The following is an 18,671-nucleotide window of genomic DNA, read 5'->3' as shown; positions in this document are numbered from 1 at the left end:
GTGTGGGCCCCTACTACAAAACTTGTGTAAAGTCTACAAATAGGAGCATAGCGGCGGATGATCCAAAACTAATATATGGGGCAATGTGACTCAGTATTACAATCTAACACTTCCCTCAACATCCAAATTCTACATCCTACTAGAAAAGGGTTTAGTTAGAAATACTTTGTAAGGCATCATGTGATCACTTATCGATTTTACTGAGAGGCTTTATTGTTGCACACTGGTCTCATTGTATTTTTCTCTCTCTCCTGCTGTGTGTTCAGAGATCGGCTGCTTCCTAACTGGCTCCCCCTGTTGCTCGAGTGTCCCATAATCACACGCATGTATGAGGATACAGCATTACTACGCGACAGAGCTGCCGTCAACTCTCTGGTCAGCGTCCTACAGACTCTGCACGATTTCCACCTTACTCTGGAGACTTCCCTTACCAAAGGGGTGGATCTTTAGCCACCTGAAACACACGTCCACTTCACCCACTTTGTCCAACACAATCCTTCTCATCTGGCTCTGTCGCTGCTGCTTTTTGGCCAAGCTGGGGACTTCCTACTGCCTAGCAGTGCTTTTAAAGGACGGCCACCAAATTAGGACAAACGAAGGTTCGCATAGGAAGAAAAAGCTTTCTGGAGGATTGATTAATGCTTGGATTGCTGATGAAAACGTAAACTGTATACCGGACCTTGTAATGTTACTGAATCCTGCTGGAGTACCGGACAGCAGAGAGTTCTTTTTCCTGTATATGTCCTTCAATCGTCCAGTAATCTTTAGATTATTCTGTACAGCAAATATGTCAAAGTACAAAGTATTAAGAGACTGAAGCGTTAACTGGCTTCTTCAGATTATGCATCTATCTCGTCTATGTTGAAAAGCTAACGCTGACTGCACATACACCGCTGATGGTCTTTCAGTAAAGCGAATCATCACATATTGGTCTTAGAAAGTGCCCACAAGTGGTTATTTTTGTGTCTAAGAGTTTTATCTGTACAGATCAGCAACAACAGACTAACGTTTTAAAGTCTTACTCAGAGAAATGTGTGACTCGGTTAAAAGTAAAACCTTTGTTAGTAAATGACATTCCAGTGAAACGTTGTAGTGAATGTCAGTATGTGGTGCACACTTCAATGTGATCTATCATTTTCTGTGTACGTGTGTGCATGCTTATGTGAGGAGCTTTAGAGAATGATTTTTTAAAGTGAATCAGTATTAAGTTAGTTTGAGTCAGAATAACTCAGTCTTAAGCTTTACATTTAATCAGAAAACATTTGAAATAGAACAAACTATAACTTTTAATTCATTGCTCTATTATACACCGATCAGCCATAACTTTAAAACCACCTCCTTGTTTCTACACTCACTGTCCATTTTATCAGCTCCACTTACCATATAGAAGCACTTTGTAGTTCTACAATTACTGACTGTAGTCCATCTGTTTCTCTACATGCTTTGAAGAACAGCATGAAAGGGGGCTAACAATGTTCAGGACCACCACAGCATAGGTATTATTTGGGTGATGGATCATTCTCAGCACTGCAGTGACAATGACATGGTGGTGGTGTGTTAGTGTGTCTTGTGCTGGTATGAGTGGATCAGATACAGCAGCGCTGCTGGAGTTTTTTTTAATACCATGTCCACTCACTGTCCACTCTATTAGACACTCCTACCTAGTTGTTCCACCTTGTAGATGTAAAATCAGAGACGGTCGCTCATCTTTTGCTGCTGTTTGAGTTGGTCATCTTCTAGACCTTCATCAGTGGTCACAGGTTCTGCACACGGGGCACTGTTGGCTGGATATATTTGGTTGGTGGACTATTCTCAGTCCAGCAGTGACAGTGAGGTGTTTTAAAACTCTATCAGCATTGCTGTGTCTTATCCACTCATACCAGCACAACACACACTAACACACCACCACCATGTCAGTGTTACTGCAGTGCTGAGAATCATCCACCACCTAAATAATACCTACTCTGTAGTGGTCCTGGGAGAGTCCTGACCATTGAAGAACAGCATGAAAGGGGGCTAACAAAGCATGCAGAGAAACAGATGGACTACAGTCAGTAATTGTAGAACTACAAAGTGCTTCTATATGGTAAGTGGAGCTGATAAAATGGACAGTGAGTGTAGAAACAAGGAGGTGGTTTTAATGTTATGGCTGATCGTTGTAGCTATACATATGAACTGCCAACTCTAATTTACTTTAAGTTACTTTCCTTCACACAATTTGTTCCTTTTATAGAATTTAAAACCACACTAGCACTATTTTGAAAAAATACGTTCAGCTTGTTCAGATTGTTTTCTTTACACCAAAACATCTTGTTTTGTTGTAGCGTTATGTTAAAATGAGTGACAAATTAAAGGGAAAAAACACAACATTTCTACAAAAGCTTTCCTCTTAGCTGTTGTTTTGATGATGATAATGGAGGACAGGCCTGTCTAACCAGCAGGCCATGAGCCACATGTGCCCCGCAACGCAGGTCACTGTTTATTAATTTATAATATACATTAATGTTCACGTTTCACCTACAAGCTTTTGGTTACTTTTGTGGCTCAGTTGATTCAAAAGTACAAGAACCACTGGTCTAACATGTCAGTTCAAAATCTCTCAGGTGAAGAATTTGTCCAAACCTAATGAACCTGTGAATGCTGTAATATTGGATTTACTGTTTGGAGTAAGTTCATACTCAAGTTCATATACAGGTCATTCTAAATTGAATTACTCTCATCTGAAAACTGCACGGTGGCTCAGTGGGTAGCACTGTTGCCTCACCGCAAGAAGGTCCTGGGTACGATCTCCAGGTGGGGAGTTTGCATGTTCTCCCCGTGTCTGTGTGGGTTTCCTCTGGGTGCTCCGGTTTCCTCCCACAGTCCAAAGACATGCAAGTGAGGTGAACTGGGGATACAAAATTGTCCATGTTCGATATAACCTTGTGAAATGATGAGTCTTGTGTAATGAGTAACTACCGTTCCTGTCATGAATGTAACCCAAGAGTAAAACATGACGTTAAAATCCTAATAAACAAACAAACATCAGAAAACTGTTAGAGGGGCGCAGCCATTTATTATGCTAACAGTCTGCCAGGCGTCTACACAGAGATCATTGACTATGTTTGTTGATTCCCAAAAGCATCCGATGGATTAGTGTCCTGTCCATGGTATTTCTGCCTTGCGCCTGTGTTTCTTGGTGGAACCGGATCTGCCGTGACCCTGACCAAGATAAGCGGCTGATAAAAATGAAAGTTAACTGTTTGATGATATTGAGCAAGACTTTGTGCTGGTTTGCAGGATACACACCTACACAATGTATTATACGATGTATCTGTCTTAATAACTAACAAACATGCTAGCACATGTCAGATGTCAAATAGCCCTCAGCTCTCAGCAACCAAACCCATGCCAGCAAAATTTGCCACACAATATCGGCACTTGATATTTTTCTCTTTTTATTTAATCGTTTTGTTTCCCTTTAATTTCTTACCTGTCTGTATATTTTGTACTATAATTCATTTATATAAATGCAGTATTACACATGACCTGATAAATTAACCACTATTATTTTCTGTTTAAACATTTCACAACTTGGATCTGTAAACTAGAAGTAAAGAATTATTTTTCACTCAGAAAGAACCAGAAGTGAAAAGCAGGATGATCAAAAATGGATTGTGATTTTCCTGTGTTTTCAGATATGTGAAGGGAAGTGTGCATGAACTTAATTACGCTTTCTTTTTATTGTTTTAGATCACTTCTATATATTTATTTTTTAAGTGATTTTGTGACACTGGTTGATTTAAGAAGTAACTACTGAGTTGGACCCGAGTGAGTCTTGTACCTGTGATTCTGTATGGTTTATTTATTTCCTCACTGTTTCACACGTGATAGTTGTTAGACCTCTTGGTTCTTGGATCTCTGTTTGTTATTGCTTTAGCCTGTGTATTACTGAGCCAGCATATTTGTTTCCCACCCAGAATGTTGTTCCATCTGTAAACACAGTATAACACTGGACTGTTTCCTTTTACTAACAATGCTTTTACATGCTACGTGTCATATAGCTGAAAACCGCAGCAAATCTGGAGATTAGGCCATGTGATTGTTTTGATTTAGATTCGTTTCAGGGTCTGGACCTTATTTCCCCATGTGTTTGGAGGCAGGGTAATGTTATTCTTTTCCTGTTCATTACATTGTGAACGCTGCTCACTGGAAATAATGTACAAGTTATTATGTTCATTATGTTTATGGAACATCTCATTAAAGTCACTGTATGATTATTGTTGTATTATCTGTACATTTCTTTAAAAAGTTAAATTCCAACTACTTGATATGAAGAATGATGAAAAGTCAACAGTGTATTTACCCCGACCAGTCAAATCATTAGGACCACCATGTACGTATGACTTTCAGGGAGATATGAAATGTTGGGCTAATGATGGTTACCGGTAGTTAAAACTACATGTTAAATCAGAGATGTTCACAAGTCACAAAATACGAGTCAGAGTCGAGTCACGAGTCAATATAATCTTCACAAAACATATATTGGAAATGTAGCGTAGCATATATTGGAAAAATTGCCGTTTTACTTAGTGCCTTTACTTTCCTAGGTACCAGTTAAAAGCTTAAACTGATACGTTTTGTTTTCATTGCAAAACAAAAGCACGTGATAAATCAGGCACAATGGCCAAAATGCAAAACACAGCTAAACAAATCATAACCACTGCTTACCTTAGTTTATGTTCTTCCAGATGCTATTAAATTTATAACCGTGTGTTGTCCCATTACAAATATAATTCTAGTCTGAAGTCGCTGTGTGTACGACTTACGTGCGACTGTTAAATGCAGCAGATATGATCAGTGTAAAGACCTTGATAAGTGTGATATTTTTAAAGCCAGATGACTGGGTTGAAGGATCTCCAATACAGCAAGGAGTGCTCACAGGTAGCTGTGGTAAGTACCTACCAATAGTGTTCCGAAGGAAGCAAGCCATGAACCGTTGACAGGTTATTGGGCATCCAGGACTCGTCGACACAAAAGGACATAAGGCTATATAAAGGCTATACAGACTGACAGAAGAGTAACTGTGGCTCAAATTGATTAGTTTATTACTAGTGATGAGGTTAATGTGTCACAACACACAGTGCATCAAACCAATCTGTGTACAGGGTTGTGTATTGGCTGCAGTGTGCCGCCTGATACAGTGAGTTTTGTAATAATTTATGTTAAAGTATTTTACGCACCCTGTAGATCAGTCCTAATTCTTTTAAGGATTTGATTTTGATTATTTTCTTAATAGCTTGTTTGCTCAGACCTAAATATGTACTGTATTAAACAGCTTGTCTGTTCTAATCCCTAAATCCCCTAAACATCTCTTATTTAATTAGCATTTATAATTTTTGGCTTGATTGCTAGGCGGGTGGCATGGTGGTTCAGTGGGAAGCACTGTCGCCGAACAGCAAGAAGGTCCTGAGTTCGATTCTCTGGTGTAGTGGTACTTTCTGTGTGGAGTTTGAATGTTCTCCCCGTGTCTGTGTGGGTTTCCTCTGGACGCTCTGATTTTCTCTCACAGTTCAAAGACATGCAAGATACTAAATTGCCCATGACTGTGTTTGACATAAAAAAAAAGATCTGATAAATCTTGTGTAACCAGTAACTACCTGTCCTGTCATGATTATAACCAAAGTCTGTAAAAACATGACAATAAAATCCTAATACAAAAATAAATAATACAACCCCAAATCAGAAACAGTTGGGACAGTATGGAAAATGCAAATAATAAAACACAGAGTTTCTTACATTTACTTTGACTTTTATTTCACTGCAGACAGGATGAACCTGAGATGAATGAGATATTTCATGTTTTATCTGCTCAACTTCTTTTCATTTATTAATAAACATCCATCCCTGCATTTCAAAAAAGTTGGGACAGTAAAGCATTTACAACTTTGTAATGTTGCCATTCCTTTTCACCACACTTAAAAAACATTTTGGCACCGAGGATACCAAGTGATTCAGTGTTTCAGCTTTTATTTTGTCCCATTTTTCCTGCAAAATTGTCTTGTTGAAAAATGCATGGACGTCCCTGGAAAAGATGACTTCTTGAAGGCAGCATATGTTGCTCTAAGATCTCAATGTACTTTTCTGCATTAATGCTGCCATCACAGAAGTGTAAATGACCTTTGCCAAGGGCACTAACACAGCCCCATACCATGACAGACCCTGGCTTTTGGACTTGTTGCTGATAACAGTCTGGATGGTCCTTTTCGTCTTTGGTCCGGAGCACACAGCGTCCATTTAAAAAAAAAAAAGACCTGGAATGCTGATTCATCTGACGACAATATACGTTTCCACTGTGTGATGGTCCATCCTAGATGCCTCCAAGCCCAGAGAAGTCGACGCCGCTTCTGGGCATGGTTAACATAAGGCTTCTTTTTAGCACAGTAAAGTTTTAAGTGGCATTTGTGCATGTAACTCTGTATTGTAGAGCTTGGCAAAGGTTTGCCAAAGTAATCCCTCACCCATGTGGTTATATCAGCTATTGTTGAGTGGTGGTTCTTGATGCAGTGCCGTCTGAGGGATCGAAGATCACAGGTGTTCAGCCTAAGCTTGCACCCTATATGCAAATCCCCTCCAATCTTTTTTTGAGGTACATTGTTTATAAACATTTCAATCATTTTCTCACAAATTTGTTGACAAACTGGAGATCCTCTGACCATCTTTGCTCATCAAAGACTCAGCCTTTCCTGGATGCTGCTTTTGCACCAAACCATGATTACAATCACCTGTTGACATCACCTGTTTGGAATCACATCATTATTTAGTTTTTTCACTGCATTACTAGCCCTAAATTGCCCCATCCCAACTTTTTTCAGAATGTGTTGCAGACCTGAAATGCAGGAATGGAGGTTTATTAACAAATGAAATGAAGCTAAGCAGACAAAACATTAAATGTCTTGTGTTTCTTACAACACACTGTAAGAAACACTGCATTTTTATTTTATTTGCATTTTCCATACTGTCCCAACTTTTTCTGATTTCTATTATGTAGTAATTAAATATTTGTTGAGGGTGCTCAGGTGATGCAGTGACTCAGGGAGCTAGCCCATCTCCACTGACATCTCGAGTTCAAATCTCAACTGTGTTAGCGGTCTGTCTGGGTGCTCACACAGGCACAACTGGCTATGCATTGATAGTTGCGCCTGTAACAGCAGATAGGGTACAGTTTATAGGATTGTAAATAACATTGTTGCTGTCTGCATGTGTGCATCATTTCAATAACATTTATTTCAACATTAGGATTTATTTAGCAGCCCCCTACCTAAAATATATTCCTGTGTACATGCAAGAAACCACTTCAATCTGACCAGAAATGTTACATTATATTGATCAGGTGATCTATCTCTGTCTATAGACAAGCGTGCCTGAACCTTGCTAGCAAATTCCTTCCACTGCATAACAGAGCCCTCCGATCCTTTGATGTATGGGCTAAATATTCAGTCCTGTGCTGCTCTCTTGACATATGCTACACATATCAAAGCAGTTTTTGTGAAGCTTTTGCCTTCTGTGCCTCAATAATGAACACTTTTTATTTAAATTGCTTAGGTCATAACCACATGACTTCTGATTGCTAAATACAAGTTGCTGATCAGCACTGTTTCCTGTAAGGCAGTAAATTACAGGTTTACACAGTGGTCAGTATGTCAATACTCTTAAAGATCTAGTGCTTTGTGAAAATTGGGGTAAGAGAGAAAGGTCCTTCCTGTTCAGGCAAGTTAAAATGATATGGGATTAATTGGAATGTCTTTTGTGAGCCACTACTTTTTTGACTAAAAGGTAACAAATTCCCTAACACTCAAAAATTCCGAGCAAAGGCTCTAGTGTAGGCCCTTCGGAAAGAGGGGTGGGTTAAGGGGCCATTGGTGTGCATAATAATGCCCATGTTTTTGAAATAGGATCTCCAACGTGCACATGATCGGGTGTACACCTACTCTCAGCCATAAGGTGTTGTTAAAAAAACAAGACTGTAGCAACTACAGCTGACAGGAAAATACAGTATTGTGTTGTGGAAAGTAATATAGCCTGCTGCATTATTTATGACAAAAAAGTGAACTCCACAGCCGTGCACTTAAACACTTAGAGAGAAACCATTATAAACTCATGGAACTTGATAAATAACTAGGTTGCACAGAATCGCATGTTGTGGTTGCATGTCCATGAAATGTAGTGCCTTATGTTAATCCTTACACAGGGGGTAAAAAATGTAATTCCCACCTTTGTAAATGCCTCTGTTTTTGCATGTTGAACAAAACACTGCACAGAAGGTACAGTACCTAAGTAAAATATTCCATGAAGCATAATTTACACTGCTCAAAAAAATCAAGGGAACACACATCACACATTGGCTCTTAATGAATTCTGGTTGAATTGTGTAATTTGTTGAGAATAAAATAATGTGAAAACAGACAATGGAAACCAAAATCATCAACCCATTGAGGCCTGGATTCCAAATCAAAGTAAAAAAAAATCTAAATCACAGGATCCAGTTTGTGTGAATTTGTGTGAGTAGTGTGCATGGCCCCCACAGGGTACCTGTATGCACTCCCACAACATCTGGGCATGATCCTGATGAGAAGGTGGATGGTGTCCTGGTTGATATCCTCCTAGACCTGCATCAGGCCATCAGTAAGCTCCTGGACAATGTGTGTATGCACTCATATATAACGTCTCAGAAGTTCTTAATTGGATTCAGGTCTGGGGACCATGAAAAATAAAGGCCCACTGCACCAGCGTAACGTCTGACAATGGCTTAGAAAATTTTGGCTATCACATACAAGTTTGCGTGTCTTTTCAAGAGTATGCCTCCCCAGACCATCGCTGACCCACTGCAAAACTGGTCATGCTGGATGATGTTACAGTAAATTCACTTAATCATTTGAATATGATGTTTGGGTGGTAGATCATTCTCAACACTGCAGTGTCTCTAACATGGTAATAACATGATAGTGTGTAGCACCATGTATCAGGTGCAGCTGTGTTGTTGGGACAAGTCATCCTGGTCCTAAAAAAGCAAAGCAGCTCCAGACCATCACACTACCCACACCATGTTTGATGGCTGGTGATGTGATGTTGAATGTATGAACATATAGTGTTCTTATGGTAAAATGTAACAGAATCTGTTATTTTAAAATAGTTCCACCTCTAACACACCAGTCCACAGAATATTATTTCAAAAATCTTGGGGATTCATCTAGATATTTTTTGCAAATGTATTTTTGTCAGCTGTGGTTTGCACCTTGCTAATCTCCCATGTATGTGATTTGGCCTTATTTTGACCTCCTGGTGAGTCAATGCGTTATTGAAGAAATTTTGGTAGGCCAGTCACTCCTGGGAAAGTTTAACACTTCGAATATTTCTCCATGTGTTAATTATGGCTCTCACTATGGTTCACTAGAGTTCCAGAACCTTAGCAATGGCTTTGTTTTTTTATTTATTTATTCTTCAATGGTCAGGACCCCCACAGGATGACCACAGAGCAGGTATTATTTGGGTGGTGGGTCATTCTCAGCACTGCAGTGACAATGACATGGTGGTGGTGTGTTACTGTGTGTTGTGCTGGTATGAGTGAATCAGACACAGAGTTTTTGTAAATACCGTGTCCACTCACTGTCCACTCTATTAGACACTCCTACCTAGTTGGTCCACCTTGTAGATGTAAAGTCAGAGACGATCGCTCATCTATTGCTGCTGTTTGAGTTGGTCATCTTCTAGACCTTCATCAGTGGTCATAGGATGCTGCCCACGGGGCGCTGTTGGCTGGATGTTTTTGGTTGGTGGACTATTCTCAGTCTAGCAGTGACAGTGAGGTGTTTAAAAAAAAAAACATCAGCATTGCTGTGTTTTATCCACTCATACCAGCACAACACACACTAACACACCACCACCATGTCAGTGTCACTGCAGTGCTGAGAATCATCCACCACCTAAATAATACCAGCTCTGTGGTGGTCCTGACCATTAAAGAACTGTGTGGTAAGTGGAGCTGATAAAATGGACAGTGAGTGTAGAAACAAGGAGGTGGTCATAATGTTATGGCTGATCGGGGTGTGTGTGTGTGTGTGTGTGTGTGTGTGTGTATATATATATACATATGTGTGTATATATATATACACACGTGTGATTAAATTGCACTCTATTAAAGCTATAATATAGACATTTCGATAAGGACTATAGATAAACACATGCCTGAAAGCTAGATGTAGTCGGCAGCTGTGACCGACTTCGGCGGCGAGTTGTTCTCTCTTTTCATCTCGCATCTGCGCAGCTGCTGGCGCTGTAGAATCCTGTAGCTCCGCCCACTCAGAACACAGCGGTCAGATTTGAAAGGGCCAGTGCCCTGGCAACGGGAGCCGCCCACTTTCCCGCCTAATTTTCTCTTCCTTATATGGACAATAGAATCCAGACGCGGCCCGACGTCAGATCTATATGCAAATGAGTTTGATTGAAGAAATTCAGAAAATGGAGGACGGGCCGTGGCGCATGCGCAGATGCTTTACTACGCTGAGACAGAAAGTGAGACATTGAGGACGAGTAGCGTGCTTAGCAGTGGCGCATTGTTTAATGAGTAACACTCGGACCGTTTTCCAGTTCGCCTCACTGACCTGTTTTGCTACATAACAAGGTAGGAATAACACTTTGTAAGAACTGTTTAGAATGTTCTCGGCTGTCTCCGTGTGCAGAAAGGTGAATTTGACTGAGCAATAGCGGTTTTTGTAAGTTTTGAGGTAATGTGACAATGCGCTGTGAGAGTGGACCGTGTGTCGCATCAGTCAGAAAGGTCAGTCTGATCAGCAGAGCTTACTTTCCATGCTGGTTGAAACTAAATAGAAAGTGCGCGCTTGGTTAAAGGGGTGATGTGGTGTGGCTAGCTTTTGCGCATTATGCACATGTGTGTATGGCGGTGAGGTGCGGTGCGATGCCATTTTAAAGCGCGCACATCTCTCTCCCAACGACGGTTAAAAAGCCTGAAAACACGTACTGCTTCAATTTAACGGGAATGTACACTTTATTTGTTTTGTAATAAATGCGAATAGGTTTGCTTTGGAACATGTGCTGTGGGCGTGTTGAAAAGCTTTAGCCCTTTAAACGAAGGCGTACACACGCACGCACGCAGCCTAGTTTATGATATGAACTTGTCCTACTTTGTGTAATGTTTGAGAGATATAAAGTACCATTATAAATAGCTTATATCGTTTTCGCTTCGTTTGAACCCATGTTTTTGATGCAGCGTTTGAACTGCATGTGTGGTCCATCACACACCTACTTATGGTGGGTGTGCTTCAAAACAAACGTGCTTCTTCACTTGTGTTGAGCCGCATGCACGCATGGGTTACGAGTTTTATATTCATTTTAATAGAATGTTAGATAAATAGAATGTTTAAATAAATGACAAATTACAAACTAGAGAAAACATGTACAAACAGTCTTTTAGTAAGTTAATGGGTCACATTGCAATAAAGTCCCTGGAACTGTACGTTTACATTTACGTTTTTGCCATTTACAGTACTGTGACCATGTATTGTCTAAGCAATTGAGACTTAAGGGCCCACCAGTGGCAAAATGGCAGTAGTGGGGCTTTAACCAACGACCTTTCAATGACTAGTCCAGTACCTTAACCACTAGGTTACAACTGCCCCTAATATAGAGTGGGTGGATGGAACACCAATCTGGTGTTTTAATAATAATAGCATTTTCTAACTTGTCCGTCCAAAACCTTCCATAGCAGAAGTACCAGTCACATCAACGTACATCCCACCAACAGACTTAAGACCCCTCATAAAGAGTTATGTACATGAGAAATGGCAAGAGAACTGGGACTTACAAGACAATATCAAACCCAGGAAAAGTCAACAAAGCGTACAACCATACAAAATGAACTATACCCAGAAGAGGGGGGACCAAGCAGCCCTCATACGATGCGAGATAGGACATTCAAGACTCACACACACATACATCTACTAAAAGGAGAACAGGCCCCAAAGTGCCTTCATTGCTCAACTACCCTAACAATGAAACATATTGTATATGAATGCAAAGTTTTTACCCAGGACAGAAATCTGTACCTGATGGGATCGGACATAAATGACATTTTTAGGAAAACTACACATTTTAAGATTAAAAAATTTCTGAAAAGCATTAAATTGAAACATTTGTTGTAATTTTAACCTCTACAGTTTTGATGCACATGTAAACAACATGTATCCCTGTATCCTAAAACCCCTTTCATGGTTTTAACGTCCTTTTTAATAAGAATGTTTTAAAACATACAAATGGCACGCCATAGAGATGGCTCTAAATACAGAGCTTATAATGGCGATAAAACTCAACCAACCAACAAAACCTTCCATAGGTGTTAAAATGGGTTAAGGTCTATAGACTGCAAAGACTGTTTGTTTGTTTATTTGGATTTTAACGTCATGTTTTACACTTGGGTTACATTCATGACAGGAACTGTAGTTACTCATTACACAAGATTCGTCAGTTCACAAGTTTATATCGAACACAGTCATGGACAATTTAGTGTCTCCAATTCACCTCATTTGCATGTCTTTGGACTGTGGGAGGAAACCAGAGCACCCGGAGGAAACCCACACGGACACGGGGAGAACATGCAAACTCCACACAGAAAGGACCTCAATCGCCCCACCTGGGGATCGAACCCAGGACCTTCTTCCTGTGAGGCGATAGCGCTACCCACTTAGCCACCGTGCCGCCCAGACCGCAAAGACATGTTTTAATACTCACAATAGAATTGTTGCATCCTATTGCTTAGGTGATCACTTAGAGCCACGAAACCCTTTATTGTAGGGGCCATGCATTCAGATCTGTACTGTCCTTTTGGTGTATGCCACACATTCCATGGAACACTAACCAGCAAAGCTTTGTGGCACAGGTTTCTGATATTTGTGTCCCAATAATAAGGCATTTTTGGGCAAATTGAATACTTGGTTCAGAATGTGATATCTTAATTGCTTGACTGACCCACAGGTAGAGTCTGAGCTGCATTTCAAGTTCCTTTGTCCTGACAAATGATTAAATCTATAAAAAAGTGTTAACAGAAATCCATACACCAGAGTTACATAAACTCTCCATCCTAAATTTCCTTCTTTACAGCTGTTGTACTGTTTGGATACTTCCACTGTATTTCTGAGTAAATGTTTGCTGGTCAACAGTGATGGTCAACAAAGAACCAAAGTTTTCCCATATTGGTTTCTCTCACTTACATGTAATTGATTCAAATAAGTTACAATCAGTTTGTTTAATTGTATGTAAACATGAGACTGAAGATAATACTATGACTTTAAGTAGGTTGAAGGCTATTGTATTGGAAGTTAACGAACATTGGACCAAAAAAACATTACGCTTCCTAAGGTTAATAGTATTTATACAAGTTATATTAATAAATGCGTGTGTGTGTGAGTTTCATGGAGCGCATGGACTATTAAAACGTGCACTCAGTGTAGGCAGCATGGAGTCAGTGACGCAGCGGCGCACTAACAAAGAAGCTGCGCGGGAGCTTCAACATTAACACATTTCCACACAGATATACCTCTAAATGTTTATTTTTTGGCTTTTGGTTTAAGTAAGGTGAACAGAACTATTACGGTATCAAGAAAAAAATCGAAATAAACAAGCCAAACCGTTAATATAACAACCATAAACCAGGCTGTTATTAGAGACGCTGTGGTGTGCACGGCTTGTGTGTGATGTTCCGCGCTGAGTTAGTAAAATAGAGCGCTACACCTACCAATAAGCTATTGTGAAAATACACAATATGGAGACTGTGGAGACTTCCACAAAATCATCATTAACATTATTAATATATGAGAAGCCAAAGCTTTTTTTGTACTTTGGGACTGATTTGGTGCTCAGTTTTTACTGCATGGCTGTTGCTCCATTTTAGCGGTCCTCCTTCTTCGTCCTGTGAAAGGCGGCGCCATATTTGAGCGACGTAGCACAGATACGCACAGCTTAAGCATTGATGGCGCCCGTTCAACCCATCAGCGTCCTCATAGTCACTAGTAATGTTATTAAACTGTTGTTAAAAAATAATGAGAATGTTTACCATTATGCCCTGTATGACTGGCCATACGCTATGTAAAATATTTCGAACTAGGCATGATGAGAGGAACTAAAATATCACAATATTATCCACTGTTCATATAACAGGTTACTATGATAAGGTAAAAGTGGTGAATTGTAATTAAATATACAATGTTTTTACTGGTAAGTTTTCTATATTTATGTACATTACCTTGTTATACTTTTTAATAGATTTATTAATAATGTGCATAGATACTGTAATACAAATAACAAACCATCCAAGAACTATTAACAGCCCCTGTTTAATAGCATAGAACAAGTACAAAAAAAAATTACATTGAATGCATTTGTCATATATACATACACGTGTACAGTACAATCGTTTTTCGTGTATCTCAGTTTGTTTGGAAGCCATCAAACAGTGCCCCTGGAGCTGAGAGGGTTAAGGGCCTTGCTCAAGGGCCCAACATTGGCTGCATAGCAGAGCTGGGATTTTAAACCTACAACTTTCTGCGTGGATTTCCTCCGGGTGCTCCGGTTTCCTCCCACAGTCCAAAGGCATGCAAGTAAGGTGAATTGGAGATACTAAATTGTCCATGACTGTGTTTGATATAACCTTGTGAGCTGATGAATCTTGTGTAATGAGTAACTACCATTTCTGTCATGAATGTAACCAAAGTGTAAAACATGACGTTAAATTCTATTTAATTAATAAATAAATTATTAACAAATAAACATACATGCATTTATAAACAGTCTTTTAGTAAGTTAATGGGCCACCGCTAGCTGAGGGGTGGTTATTTCTTTGCTCTTTACCACATAAAATAAAAGCTGTGCTCATTTGCATGTATGTTGTTTGTTTTTTAATGTCATGTTTTACACTTTGGTTAAAATTAGGTAGGTAGTTACAGGTTACATTTGATTAATCAGTTCAAGTTCAATGTCAAACACCGTCAGAGACAATTTTGTATATCCAATTCACCTCACTTTGCATGTATTTGGATTGTAGAGGAAACCCACACAAACATTGTTGTGTGACGACAGTGCTTAAAATTCTTAGATAAAGATTAGATTAACCATGCTGTATACGTTTCTGTTTAGGTGTAGCACATTGTTTACAGTCAATACAGTACATGTTTTTAATCATGTTATGAAAAATTTAAGTGTTGCACAAAAGCAGCTATGACTTATCTGATTTGTAACATTTAGTTGGCTACACATCACGTTTTATATGACTTAAAAGTGTAGTAAATTTAATATTAATCATTGTGTATTGATGCATTATCTCATCTGTTTTCAGATGTTTGGCTTTCATAAGCCGAAGATGTACCGCAGTTTGGATGGTTGCTGTATCTGCAGGGCAAAGTCCTCCAGCTCTCGCTTTACTGACAGCAAACGCTATGAGAGAGACTTTCAGAGCTGTTTTGGGTAAGCTCATGCGTCAGTGAAAGAGACTTTCTAAAAATGGATTGTTCCATAATAACTATGTAGTCATCAATAATTTGTATCATGCATAATAAATAGATTTCTACTTTGAATATTGTTTAAAATTTTTATGTGCAATATAATCAGGATGGAAACAGTAAAGAGTTGTTAGTTCTTTTTGCACCCTTTTTGCATTTACCATGGCACAGATATAGTGCACAATCAGAATAAAGTTTAAAGTATAAAGTTTCTTTATTGATGTTTCTGCAGCCTTGGTGAAACACGCTCTGGAGAAATTTGTAATGCGTGTGTGCTGTTAGTAAAACGATGGAAGAAGCTTCCAGTAGGCTCCAAAAAGAACTGGAATCATGTAAGTCAGTGCTGGAAGTCTTTTACGAGCTAGTAATCATTAATTTATTTTTTTTCTAAAATGTATAGTTTTATAAAATAGTGCTATTCTACAGGTAGTTGATGCCAGAGGTGGACCTAGCCTAAAGATGACCATTAAGTCCAAGAAGGTCAAGTCTCTTTCTAGAAGAATCAGACCAAGTCAGATCTGCAGAGTGCAAAAAGAACTGAAACAAAACAGTAAGTAAACATTTCATATGTTACTCAATTATATCACTGCAATAAAAAGGTGAGTGAAAGGTGTGCATTAATTCTTTACATTTTAATACCTCCAGAGTAAATTTGGATATCGCTTAATGAAAAAAAGAAATTGATTTTAACATCAGGTGTTGCACAGGATTTGTAGTGAAGAATGCTCACAGACCAGAGTTTAAATGTGGTGTGGGGAACTTCAGATTACCAAGTCAGTTAGTAGGTGAAACATACAGAACATGGTTGAATCAAATAATGCAGAAGCAGCTGGTATATGAAAGCTGTTCTCACAACAGCATCATTACATCTTCTAAGATTAAGCCATGTCCTACCATAATACTGGAGCATAGGGCTGAATATTCATATTATTTTTATAGAATAACCAACACATCTGGGTACGGGATTAATGTATGCGTAGTGCCAAATGGGTTTTGTGGTCAAAAACTAGTTCAATGACCAATTATAGCTGACGGCACCTATTAAAATAGTACTTATATTATTGTACTTTATATGCCTAACAATACTAAAAATGCACATCTGAATATTACCAGACAAGACTCAACCATACATTAAATAAACAATAAAATGAACAATACCTTGTTCCCTTAAAGTCCCTCACAACCGTTCCTGCCATAAAAATAGCCTATAAACAGCCATGGCATTAAAATCCCACTTTTGTTTGTTAACCATTTGTTGGTTAATCATTATTATCCCTATTTGGGTCATTGGTTACAACTTCTTAATAATAGGGTCTAGATTTAGTAGACATTTATCTTCTCCATGTAAAATTTGTACACCATCAGATACAGATTATTTTAACATTGTCAGTTTCACAAAGTGTATTTTTTAAATCAACCTGATGTCATTGGAAACTCTTTCTGTTTAGACTCTGATGCTCATAGCACCACTTCCAGCACAAGTCCAGCACAGTCTCCCAGTTACAGCCAATCAGACGAGGGCTCTGACTCAGAGTTGGCTCCTGGCTCTGCCCGCTCCCCAGTCTTTTCTTTTCTAGATCTGACATATTGGAAAAGGTATGTTTGTGTTTTTGAAGCCACTTTCTGTTATGATAGGGCATTTAAAAAAATCACATGTAATCTGTGCAGCTTTTGCACAGTTATGGCATCTAGTTTATCCTGATGCTACCAATGTAGTTTCATACAGCCCATACTAATTATAGCATGCATTTAACCAAAATTAAGTGTAGTGAATTTGCAATTTTACAACAATAAATTCTACCTGTCACTTCATTTATCCTGGTCAGCATTCCAAAAATGAAAACCATCCAGAAGAGGATTATTGCACACACTGCTAACTGACTGAAAGAGACAAAAATGTTTGTAAAATGAATTACATGTGAAGTACATTTCCATATGAATGAGTCTCACATGATCTTTGTGTTGTGTTCTGTAGACAGCGGGTGTGCTGTGGCATTATCTACAAAGGTCGTTTTGGAGAAGTGCTTATTGACCCACATCTTTACAAGCCCTGCTATCAGAAAAAACAAGTGCAGGAGCCTGAGGAAGAGGAGGATGAGCAGGAGGAAGAAGACACCGAGTTGGACAAGGAGGAGAGCCATGGCATATTAGCGTCTCCCCACCTCGACTCTCCGCTCCCTCACCTCGACTCTCCACTTCCGCTTCCTAACCCTCTGCTCTCACACTCCGACTCTCTGCTCCCGACCTCCGACTCTCTGCCGCTGCCCCTCAAAGCTGAGGATGAGGAGTGGTAAAGTTCCATTTCTAGAACTGATTGGGCATTCTAAGGATGTCTTTAGGGTTTGGGGAGGGGTTTTTAAGGCACTCTCACAGAAGTTCATTTAGATTGTCTTTAAGAGCAGCTAAAAACTTATTCTTTTTTGGTTGGGGTGGATTAACATCTCATGATTGTTTATTTGTGTGTTGTACTGGTCTCTTTACTGTACACCAATTCTTTGTTTGTGCTTTTGCTTAGATTTTTATGTTTTGGCTCTTACTGCTTTTTCACTTTATTGATTTATGTAAAAGTGTTCACTATGTTAATATGCTGGATCTATATACAACATAAAGCTGTAGAGAGGGTGTATCTGTTCGGTCAGTATGAGTATTTAATAGAATTTACTGACACAATTTACCTATAATGCTGCCTTTCCCTCTCAGGCCTAGTCCAAACAGACACGAAAAATGCTGTATGTGTTTAGGCCACACTTTTCAGATAATTTTCCAATGGAGTAGACCAAATTCCTAATTGTGTCCTACTCTTTACGTGCATACACTACATACAACACACACTATATGGCCAAAGATATGTAGACATCTGACCATCAGTGTCAGGCATCGCATTCTGAAACCAAGGGTGTTATGTTGGTCCCTCTTCTGTGGCTACTGCGTTCTGGATCAATGGTCTGGATTAATCAATTATGTTGCAAGAGACAGCCTGGTCTGCTTATGGTATTACAGTTCTGTAAAGCCACTGGATGCCCTTCATACCAGACTTGTCAAACCTGGACCTTGCTTTGTGCACAGAGGCACAAACATGACCTTATCTAAACTGTTGTCAAAATATTGAAAGCATAGAATTGACTT

At 39.2% G+C, this 18,671-nt stretch overlaps 2 protein-coding genes across 5 annotated transcripts in view; both read left to right on the top strand.

Moving 5' to 3' along the window:
• The window catches only part of dennd5b (DENN/MADD domain containing 5B), a 66,500-nt gene extending 65,185 nt beyond the window's left edge, over positions 1 to 1,315 (top strand). For all 4 annotated transcript variants that reach the window (XM_063003870.1, XM_063003861.1, XM_063003855.1 and 1 more), the window contains one exon: positions 267 to 1,315. In XM_063003870.1, the coding sequence (XP_062859940.1) occupies positions 267 to 450 (184 nt within the window). In that variant the 3' untranslated portion in view covers positions 451 to 1,315. The remainder of the gene's footprint in view (positions 1 to 266) is intronic.
• A 9,314-nt stretch (positions 1,316 to 10,629) lies between these two features.
• On the top strand, positions 10,630 to 18,008 carry sinhcaf (SIN3-HDAC complex associated factor). The gene is made up of 6 exons (XM_063003835.1): positions 10,630 to 10,660; positions 15,383 to 15,510; positions 15,778 to 15,877; positions 15,972 to 16,095; positions 16,994 to 17,141; positions 17,521 to 18,008. Exons 2-6 carry the CDS (start codon positions 15,383 to 15,385, stop codon positions 17,837 to 17,839), a joined length of 819 nt encoding a protein of 272 aa, XP_062859905.1. The 5' UTR covers positions 10,630 to 10,660; the 3' UTR covers positions 17,840 to 18,008.
• Positions 18,009 to 18,671: the final 663 nt, after the last annotated feature.

This window comes from Trichomycterus rosablanca, chromosome 1 (genome assembly GCF_030014385.1).
Source record: "Trichomycterus rosablanca isolate fTriRos1 chromosome 1, fTriRos1.hap1, whole genome shotgun sequence".
Lineage (NCBI taxonomy): Eukaryota > Metazoa > Chordata > Actinopteri > Siluriformes > Trichomycteridae > Trichomycterus > Trichomycterus rosablanca.
Note: the sequence above shows the minus strand (reverse complement) of the source record. Positions and strands in the feature narration are given on the sequence as shown.

What these genes read in the sequence shown, in the direction of transcription:
- sinhcaf (XM_063003835.1), top strand. Translation starts at nt 15,383, where the DNA reads ATGTTTGGCTTTCATAAGCCGAAGATGTACCGCAGTTTGGATGGTTGC. An exon ending in CCAAAAAGAACTGGAATCAT is followed by an intron (nt 15,878 to 15,971) that starts GTAAGTCAGTGC and finishes GCTATTCTACAG; the next exon opens with GTAGTTGATGCCAGAGGTGG. An exon ending in AAAAGAACTGAAACAAAACA is followed by an intron (nt 16,096 to 16,993) that starts GTAAGTAAACAT and finishes CTTTCTGTTTAG; the next exon opens with ACTCTGATGCTCATAGCACC.